At 31.4% G+C, this 11,112-nt stretch overlaps 1 protein-coding gene across 1 annotated transcript; it reads right to left on the bottom strand.

Annotated features, from left to right (window-relative positions):
- Positions 1-5,275: 5,275 nt before the first annotated feature.
- Positions 5,276-6,815, bottom strand: LOC145043867 (karrikin insensitive 2 receptor CA-like). The gene is made up of 2 exons (XM_078992640.1): positions 6,143-6,815; positions 5,276-5,894 (listed from the first exon to the last, which is right to left on the bottom strand). The coding sequence occupies exons 1-2, from the start codon at positions 6,511-6,513 to the stop codon at positions 5,450-5,452; spliced, it is 816 nt and encodes a 271-aa protein (XP_078848766.1). The 5' UTR covers positions 6,514-6,815; the 3' UTR covers positions 5,276-5,449.
- Between the last annotated feature and the right edge of the window lie 4,297 nt (positions 6,816-11,112).

Raw genomic sequence — 11,112 nt, 5'->3', positions numbered from 1 at the left:
ATGACAATATTTTGTGACATAGAGGATTCAACTATGATCACATTTTGGAAGAAAAATATATATTTATGGACTTATTAACAAATCAATTAAATGATATATTGTCTTCTTAAAATTAACTTTATATATAGTCATTGTTGGTGATTTATATTACTAATATTATTTAAGTGTAATGGGATTAACTTGTTGACCAATATAATCTTGATAAATATTGAACAAGAAGGGTGATGAAGAGTGCACACTTGTTTGAGTTTATTCAAGATTCAAATACACTGTCAATTAGGGGAAAAGCACCAGAACCAATGGGATTCTAGGGGTAGCGCCCCTGGTAGCGGGATTTAAGGGGTGGCAACGCCTGGCTATGGTTTCGTTGGTTTTGACCCTTACCTTGACCCTTATCTAGAACCCATTTTTAGTGGGAGTTTTATGAGAATTTGAAAACTGCCTTATGATACTTTTGGCAGTTTTCAGATATATAAGTTATTATTTTGTCTTATGTCATAATTATGGTACACATAAGAATATAACACATTCCATTCTTTGTTCTTGATTTTTGACTTTTATCCAATTGGGATTTCGAGAGTACCATCGAAATACTTCAATTCTATAGTGCAATCATGTTTCTTAGTATTCCAAGCAATTGAAACACCAGATTTTCTAACAAAAATTGAAGTATTCTATGGAAATGGAGAATGGAGATTCTGTGAAAGACATGACAAGAAAATTTGAACATTTGATCAAGTTTGAATGGAAAAAATTTTGTAGATAGCAGAAGAATATGCATTTCCTCCTTACTACTCTGAATTTGTTGAAAATGAAACCTTGGAAGCAATTAGGAAGAGACCAAAGAGTGTAACAACCTGTCATTATCAAATTAATAAGAGTCTAAACCACAATCATGTACAGGTAAATTCAAAACATAACTTGTTGATATAAGAACTTTGAATGCCAAGAGTGCATGTTCACTTAACATATATGCAAGTATATGTGGAAGATCATGTTGAAGTAGGTTAGTATAGCTAAATACTTAACATAAAATCACACTAGATCAAACCAAGCTTTCACTAGTTCAAATAAAGGGGCTTACACTTAACTTAAAATATGATAATTCATTGAGTATATAGAGCTTTCGGTCTAGAATTAGGCTTGGCCGAAAACCCATACTTTTGGGAAGGCCTTGACCAAAAACACTTGCTTTTGAAAATCCTTGGCTGAAAACCCTTTACCCTTTGACTTTAGGAACAAAATCAAAAGGGATTTCGGTCATAAAGGACCGAAATCACTTCCTTTGGACTACTTTTGACCAAAAACAAAAGGTTTAAGGCCCATTAAGACCTAAAACCTCTTCTATATATAAGTATTCCTCCGTAAACATACTTCATTTCTCACTTTTCAAAGCGTAAACACCCCATTTTTGCTCTCAAAACTCATCCGTGAACCTTAATATCTTCATAGAATATTGCCCAGATCTTCATAATTCCACCAATAACACCAAAAACACAAGAAAAATCTTCAAATCTTCAAGCTTCCACCCAAGAACACACCGAAAACCCTCCAAGCCCACCGAAAATGCCCCATACCCAACCAAAAACACCTAGCACACTTCCAAATAATATATGTAAGTATTTCTTACATAATTAGAGTGTTGTCTAACACTTTAATTATTATTCAATTCATTATTCAATCTATTATTTAAATTAATATCTTACTAATTTAAATACGACGTCAGAAATAACTATTTTAGGATACGACTATTTCCACGTACGCTAGCCGAGGATCGTCACTACAATTCTCTATTCAAACACGAACTTACGTTCAAGGTGAGTTCATACCCCTACGTTTTCAATATTTTTCAATGTTTTAGGGGGGGGGGGGGATATAAGTAAAACACAAGGACTCTTGTGGTAATATTCAAACGATTTCAAACAGTTACAAACCATTTGCTATTGTTTCAAACTGATTTATCGTTGCGTTTTATCAAAATATATTTATATATTTTTTTTAATCCTTTTGTAATATGTCGAGCAAAAGGGTATCTTTCATGAAGCTCTAACTACCGTTTTATACACACTGTTAAATTGCAAATGTTTCAGTCCGTTACAGAGCATACATTTAAACTATAATTGGTATAGTTTGTGAATCACTACACTATTTTGCTAAGTTCAATAAACGCATCAAGAACATACAATTAAACTATAATAGGTATAGTTTGGGAAACACTACATTATTTTACAAGTTCAAGAACACTATACAGAAACAAATATATATACTATAATAGGTATAGTTTATGGAACACTACTCTATTTCGCTATTTCAAGGATACACTATTAAATAATTATTTAAGTAAAATTATTTTACGTTACAAAGTACACTACTACAAGGTAATACATACACTTTCAAGTACAAGAGAACACTATAACACTACACGTAAACTAGTTAATACAGGGTTGTGAGACACTACTTCATTGTACCCATCAGGGTACAAGTTCAAGTCCTATAAACTATAACCAGAGTCTCCTAGAAGGAGAGCATGAATTTGTGTATAGATCTTTACGGGACTGACAATCCTGCACCTGAGTTGCTTGTAACAGCTAGGCCGGCAAGCCTGGGGTGCTACTAGTCATTAGAACAAATGTCATAATATTATGACGCCTGAAGAACGTCGTAGAGGCCACTAGTCATTTTAGCATGGTTATATGAAACTCACAATAATATTAACTAAAACATTATTTACGGGATTAACACTACTTCAATGGTTTTATTTTAAATAATGAAGCTACAATACACTATTTTACACTACAGCTGGTGGGATCCAGGCATTCATACAAAGGTTTCCTACAAACACTACTACGATACACTACTTCCCTAGTATAGAGTACACTAGTACAACATACAGTTTAGGAAAACATTCATGATATGGTTTTATTCATTAGTAAGACTACAGTATACTATTATAGTGTATAGTAACAAACATACATTTTGGTCTTAAGTCCTAAGACTACATTTCATTTACTAAAGAAAATATTGGATTTTCTAGAGAAACATACTAACGTTTTTCAAAGAACAAAGACAAACTTTCCATCACAAAAACATAATTATGAACTCAGCAACTTAAATGTTGATACACTTTCAAAATCACTTGTATTATTAGGGAATCAGTAAACAGGTACACTACAGGTTTTTCAGAAGACGGAGCAATTCATGGTGTCTCTTCTATAGTTTTACTATACATTTTGATGTTATACAAACAATGTTGCAAACAAAGTGAACACTATATTATCAATGCAATGGTTGTTGTTACTTTGATTACTATTATTCAATTGTTGTGATACTATACATGACATCCTCCGCCCCCGAACGTTTCCGTCGTTCCGGTTTGTGAGTGTGACAAAGAGGGACAATGATGACTACATTTATCATGGTCACATTCTAATTGGTATATTTGACACCCTATTTAATGTTTCAAAATGTTGAAATCTGTAAAAGGGATTATGGGATTCCAATCCAAGTACATGGCTGAAGACGCTTCTAGTAAGAAGTTTATGGTTAGTAATTTCATGGGTTACAAGATGGCTGATACCAGGCCTATAATGGAACAATTCCATGAAATGTTAAGGATTCTGGAACAGTTTGTTCAACATAATTAGAAGATATATGAAGTTATCTATGTGGCTGTCATCATTGACAATTTGATTTCGTCCTGGAAAGAGTTTAAACTTACTTTGAAACATAGTAAGGAAAAGTTAACTTTGGTTCAACTTGTAATTCACTTAAGGATTGAAGAGTATCTGAGAACTCAAGAACTTGACAACAATACTAAGGTGATGGATCAAAGAATTTCAAAAAGTCTAAAGGAAAAGGGAAGTATAAAGGAAAGGATGATAACTCTTCTAACAAAAAGTCTAAATTGGTGTATGGGAACTGTAACAAACATGCTCATTTCAAGAAGGATTGTCATGTTCGTAAAGTGAATAAGATGTTGGTCCAAGTGGGTCTAAAGATCCAGAAAAGAAGCAAGGTCAGAATTTTGATTTAGTGTGGAATTTTAATTATGTTCAGAATTATATTTCTGTAATTTCCGAGGCATTTTATGTGCTAGATGATATGTTCGATTTTATTCAAAAATATGTTTCTAAAAACACTAGAAATGGCAACGGAAGCATTAAAATTATGAATAAACTTAAAACTATTTTAACCCACCAAGAATAATTTTGCAAACATGGAAAGATTAAAACAACCATAGGAAGAAAAGAATGCAACCTTTGAAGACTTTGATTCCTCGCGGGAGGGTGGAAGTTGACGAAGAATGTAGATATACAAATCCATCTTAGTTAGAAACACCAACAATTCTTCAACTTGATAAGATGCTAGTCTTGGATTTTTGTAACAATAAGAACACTCTTAAGCTTTAAGTCAAAACCCAAGTAATGATTGAAAGAGAGTTTGTAAGTATCAAATGCTTCTATATGATCTTAAACACTTAGGATATAAAGATAAGGGAAAGAGTTAGCTAGAATTCGAATTCTTCCAACCTTGAATCAATGAGATGTAAGCACTTTTAAACACCTTTAAAAGACGTCTTTATCCATTAAGTCCTCTAGCTTCAAGACCCCATGTCCCTAGTACATAAAGTCTATAAGTTAAGGAGAATGGAAATTAATTTTAAAAAAAACTAGCAACCCATACTCTTTCAGTTCACAGTTATAGAAGCCAAAAGACAGAACAAATGACAGTCATATTTTCATATATTTATAAGTCTTAAAACGCTTTATAAAAGACTTATATGCTCCATGATTTATCCTCTTTGTCCACCCTTGATGATTAGAAAGTACATATATCTCAAAAGCATCTAATTTTTATTATAATATGCATCAAGGACAAAAGAAAACTAGTTTGCTTTCTTCCTCGCATATTTTGACAATCAAGGTAATAAAAGAACGGCATGTTGATAATGTATAACAAAATTTTGTTTGAATCAAATCAACGGGAAAAAATATAAAGGTTCGGGTATTTGGTTATCACGTTCTATTCTAAACAGAACTGTACTTATTATATTCTTATTGGGTCCATAGATAAAGTTTGGCAAATGCTTTGAAGAAGAGAATAAGCATCTTGAAGCTTTTGTTTTTTTACAAGCAAGTTTAATGTTTTAATATGTACGTAACATTTATTTGAATATAAATAAATAAATATTTTTGTTTAGATATTGTTCTTACCCTGTTCTGAAAATCAATATCTGTAAGCCCGTAGATCTGGCCTATCTCGTACTATACAGATAAAAAAAAAAAGTAAAAGATCATTCATTATTCATTAGATACAAAAAGTGTTACTAAAATACAAGAAAGAGAAAAACATGCACAAATATTTACAATACTATTATTAACTCAAGAAAACATCTTATCAACTATAGTTCACACAACCAAGATAAACCTAAGATACAAACTAAATACCGTTACACGGCTATATTACAACGGATATGCCTAAGAAGCACCGGAACCACAACAGCCGGCGAGCTCAATTGAGGGAGATGACCTTCGGTTGACATGACCTCAACAATAGACTCACCACCAAGGTATCGGTGAAGATACTCCGAGACACCCACCGGAACAGCTAGATCCTTCATGCTCTGAATGATGTGACAAGGAACTGTAATATGACTCAACAAAGGTCGCATGTCGCTTTGGAAAATGGTTTGTGCAATACTTAACGCTATGTCGGGTCTCATATTGAAAAGCGTCCGACTAAATTCTTGAACAGACACCGACTCCATGTCACCACCAACTACCAACGGAGCGAAACCAGAACACCACGCCTTGAAATTTGACTGAATTGCTTCAAATAGTTGGTCAACTTCTTCTTGTTCGAACCCTCCAAAGTAATCCACATCATTCACAAACCTTAACAATCATCTTAATCGTGTGAATTAGGTTATCATATGATTTGGATAGAAAAAAAAAAAAACTTACCATGTTAAGCAAATATCGTTGTGTTAAATGGTAATTAACAACTTGGTTTTTTTTTTCTCATAGCTAGATAACCTAATCCTTACGTAATCACATCATGTAAATCTAACCGTTTCTAAGAAGTCAACATACAGCCAAATATAGTATCAAAAGAACAACATCAGCATAATTGTTTGACTAACCTCGGAGAAGCCGAAATCATGAGGATTTTGGAGAACAAATCAGGACGAGTGATGGAAGCGAGTGCCCCTATCATAGCCGACATAGAGTGACCAACAAATATACACGATGAAACTCTAGCTTCTTCCAGAATCGAGATAACATCATACGCATAACCTTCAAGAGTCGCATATCTATCAAAATCGAAGTAGTCTGGGTTCGTTGTTCCTGACCCCATGTTATCGTACAAAACAACCTTGTAATCTTCAACGAGATGAGGTACCAGGTGCCTCCATACTGACTGGTCTGTTCCAAAACCATGGGCCAAGACTACTGTCTGGTTGCCACGACCTAAGATTTTAACATTGTGAGCTTGTTCGACAACAGATCCCATGGTGGATTTTACGCAAAGGTTTCGTGGTGGGAGCTTTGAAAGGGATCAGATTTCTTAAACTGGGGTCACCTGTGAGCTATCAGCATGACATATATGGGTTTTTTTTTTCCAGGTTTGTTTGATAATAATTTAGAGAGGTTTGATCGCGTGTATGTAAAGCATGATGCATGAGAAGATAATGGTTCGATTGAGGACAGTGGCAAGCCATAGATCACATTGTATTCTTGGGAATAACAAGAGGGGACAAAGAGGTTCTGACAATTGATTGGCTGCGTTGTCGTCGAAGAGGCAAAAGATGAGGAATACAAGATACATGGAGATATATTCAGAATAAATTTTTGATTTGAAATTCTTAGAATATTACTTTTTGTTTCAAAGATCTATGTTTGAATGTTGAAGGATATATCCTTCTATTTATATAATTACCATGCATAACATGTAAGCTACTTGTGGTATACGTGTATTCTTACTTTCCTAAATTGTTTGTTCATATTAAATAATTACAAAATAATAAAATCTTTATTTATAAGTATTGTATTACTTTAATAACTAGTTGGTGTTTAAAATTTTATATTAATTTATTAATAAACTTGTATAATACACGGATTTTATGTTTAGTTTTTTAAATAAAAAGAATATTAGCTATTAAAATCGAAAGTCGATGATTACAAAATAATAATGACATATTTCTTGGTCAAAGAATTTTACAATATCAATGCATATACCATATAGACTGAATTTATTATTATCTAAAACTCACCTCTAGAAAAAAAAATTTAAAAAAATACCATCGATAAATTCAAGTATCCATAATTTTTTTAAAGTTAGTAAAGCATTTAAAGAAATAATCAAAATACTTATATTTATAGCAAATTGTTTCTGATTTGTAAATGGTAACGGAGTTTAAAGCATTAAATAATTTTATAAATATGTGTTTGCTTTCATTGTCTTTTAAATAAATTATTAATTAAAAGATATTTTTAATTAAGTTGAATCTTACTATAACTATTTCCTTAATAAAAAAGTTGACATTGTTTTCCACAAAATACTCTCTCTTTCTCTCTCTCCCTTTTTGAATTCTAACTATGGGCATGTTAATCTCTCTCTCTCTATTCTAACTATGCGCATGTTAATGTATATAAATTTTCATCTCTCTCTCTCTCAATTCTAACTATGCACATGTTAATGTAAATAAATTTTCATTTATAACCCTCTCACATATATTAAACTTCTAATTTATACGTTCAATTATTGAATATTTTATCTAGGAATTCACATAATATCTTAATTTCATATTGTATATTAACATAATCAAGTTTATTTCTTGTAATTACGCAATTATTTTTATGTTATATAGTATCTCAATTTTATTATAAGTATTTTCATATAATAGTTCAATTTTAATTTGTTTTAAAGTTTTAATATTAGCAATATCAATTGGACTGCTAGACGAACAAAAATTGAATGTTTCAAATATTTATCATGTATTAAAATTATAAATTAAATTATGTTTTATTTTGTAGGATCTTAGGATCCCGATCTTGCAAACCTAAAAATAATCATACGTAGGATCTCAATCTTAACAATCTTATGTTTGCGGTTCTAAAAAGCTTAATTTTTTTTATTAAATTAACTTTTATATACTTATTTAAAACCCGCCGGTCTTATATAATCATGTATTTACGAAGACAAACAAAACATAAAAACATAATTATTGTTTGAACAAAATATTAAAAATTATAAAGAAAGTTATTTGAAAAATATCTCGTGAAAAACATTAAAAAAACTATATTTCAATTATAAATAAACTAACCTCAAACAGTTATATGCTAATTCGGAATGGGTTTCATGTATGCAAAATGGAACCTAGAATCCGTAAGCAAAAAATATTAAATATAAAATATAAATTCTAAAACTAATAAAACAAATATAACAAAATTCAAAATTAAATAATGTATTATAATTAAAACAAATACAAATTGTTAAACATTAAAAAATATAAAATAAATACAAATCGGTAAACATTAAAAAAAAAAAAAAGCAAACAAATCGTTAAAAAAATTTAAAGAAAAAATTTTGATCCATCATTCAAAAAAACATTCTAAATTTAACCAAAAAAACAAATAAATAAATTAAATTAAATAATAATAAATAATAAGATTTAAAAATATTATAAAATCTATACTAAAAAAAACATATTTATTACAAAGTTAATGAGAATGAAAAAAACATAAATCATTGTATATTGATATATAAAAAATGAAAATGTTATGTGATGATTATAATTACATAAGGAAAGAAAAATCATAATTATTATAATCATTAGGGATAATAATTAGGGGTAGTGTTAGATTATGAAGGGGGTATAAATAGTTGGAGCCTTTTAAGTTATATAAGATTATAATCATTGATTTAAATAAATATATGACATTATAATTTGTATTAGTTTTATTTTAATTTTTATTCTAATGTTATTAATTTAATATAATTAAAGTGAGAAATTTAAAATTTAAAATTTGAAATAGGAATCAATATTTTGACAAATGGTATGACATTAATTAGAAGTCATAATAGAGTGACACATGACAAAAAAAAATCTATTCTTTTATTAGAATATGAAGAAAATGCATTTTTATTATGTTATGTGTTTAACAAGTCATCTAGAAAATGCGTTTTTATAGTGTTATGTGTTTAACAAGTCATCCGTTAATCATAATTCATGTAGGACCAATTATATTCAAATTTTTTTTTTTTAATTTGAAATGTATCGTATTGTATTTTGTAAGTTAGTTGTCTTGTTAAAAATAAATTAAAGATCTATATGGAAACTACTAAATGGGTGATGGTGGTGGGTGTTGTGAATCAATTATGCATTCATTTTATTTTTAAACAGCTAAATACAGTTAATAACATTAGTATCAGGGGTCGAGGTACAAGAACCGAAGTCATGTTAGAAACAAGAGCAGAATATTCTTCGGTCATTGCATTTAGGCAATTCGGATCTTTAAAGGATTGTAAATATTTTTTAGGAAGAGGGGAGGAAGATATATATATATATATATATATATATATATATATATATATATATATATATATATATATATACATATACATATATATATATATATATACATATATATATATATACATATATATATACATACATACATACATGAAGGCTGAGTTTATGAAGAGGTTTAAAAATTCCATGTTTGCCTCACGTAAGCATTCGATGATAAGACTGAGTGCGTGGTAGATTGGGAAAAGAGGACTGTTGCACCTAAATAAAAGTAGACACACTAGGAGGAGTGGAGACATAAGTGGGAAAGACAGTCGTGTTTTGCTACTGAGGAGCAGAAGCCATGTTAGGATGTTGAGCGGAGAGATGATGAGAAACTAAAGATTGATTAAATCGTGATGAGGGTTATTCGGCAGGAGAAGAAAGTGGCACGTGGGAGGAGGTTTGGTTGCTACCAGCTGAATTAAAGGGAGCAACACCTCTTACTGTGACACTCCAATCTAGGTATTCCATTGTTTACCCTCAAAGTATTTCATTTTGGCAAAAAGGGACACTCCGTACTGTAACGCCCGCAGATTCAAGCTAGTCAACTTAGAGATAATAAGCGTCAAAAATGGCTTTTTGATGGAAGTTTATTTATAATAAATAATCTTAACTAGGTTGTAGTTTATGTCATAAGGGTTCCATAAATATAATTAGAGAACGTTGAAATCAGTTATAATGAAGAAGTTATGGCATGTTAAGTTTTACGGTAAAATCGGCACGATACCAGAAATCGTAAAAACTGAGTTTGCGATAAAATACTTTCTAGCCTTAGCGATCTAAGCGAAAGTCATAGTATATGTTAAACCGAGAGTGTGCATGAAAATAATGTCCAAATCTGACTTCGTATGTGGAAGTTATGATTTTTCTAAGATTTAGCATAACAGTGCGCGGCCCTGAATTCGAATTTTAGATCGACCGATTTTTAGCCAACACAACTTAAACAAGAATCAAATATACCGTTAATAGGAGCTCAACGATAAAAAGACAGACGAAAACGGACGTCGGATGACAAAGTTATGAATTCTTAAGTGACTTTACTTGTCTAGGACGGTTAAAATATAACTTTAAAAATAAAGTCAAAATTAACTGACGAAGTCTAAACGAAAGTTATAGATTACGTCGCCACCTACGCGTGGATATAAAGAACGTCGAAAATAGATCTTTTATGTGAAAGTTATAGAATTTAGAATTCGGAAGTGAGATGATGTGAACTGGGTGACGTGGCATGATCTGCACCCTTGCTTGCACACTACAGCCTCGCCTTCGGATGATGATAGGTGTCATCCACGTACGAGCAGTGTACCCTCGTATGAGCAATGTGCCCTCGATTGCGCAATGTACCTGGTACGCACACCGTACCTCAGAGGAGCACCCAGTGTATCGAGGACCAGGCTAGCTATAAAACGGGTGCGAGGGTTGCCACCAAAACTCATACCATAATCCTTTTTTTTTCTCTCTCTCTCTCTCTCTCTAACTTCTCTCTAAACGTCCCCTGACCTCTAGTACTTCCCAAGTGCTAAGAGATGAGCCCCGGA

Source organism: Lactuca saligna, chromosome 4 (assembly GCF_052625555.1).
Source record: "Lactuca saligna cultivar CGN05327 chromosome 4, ASM5262555v1, whole genome shotgun sequence".
Taxonomy (NCBI): Eukaryota; Viridiplantae; Streptophyta; class Magnoliopsida; order Asterales; family Asteraceae; genus Lactuca; species Lactuca saligna.
The sequence above is the reverse complement of the archived record's forward strand: the minus strand, read 5'-3'. Positions and strand labels throughout refer to the sequence as shown.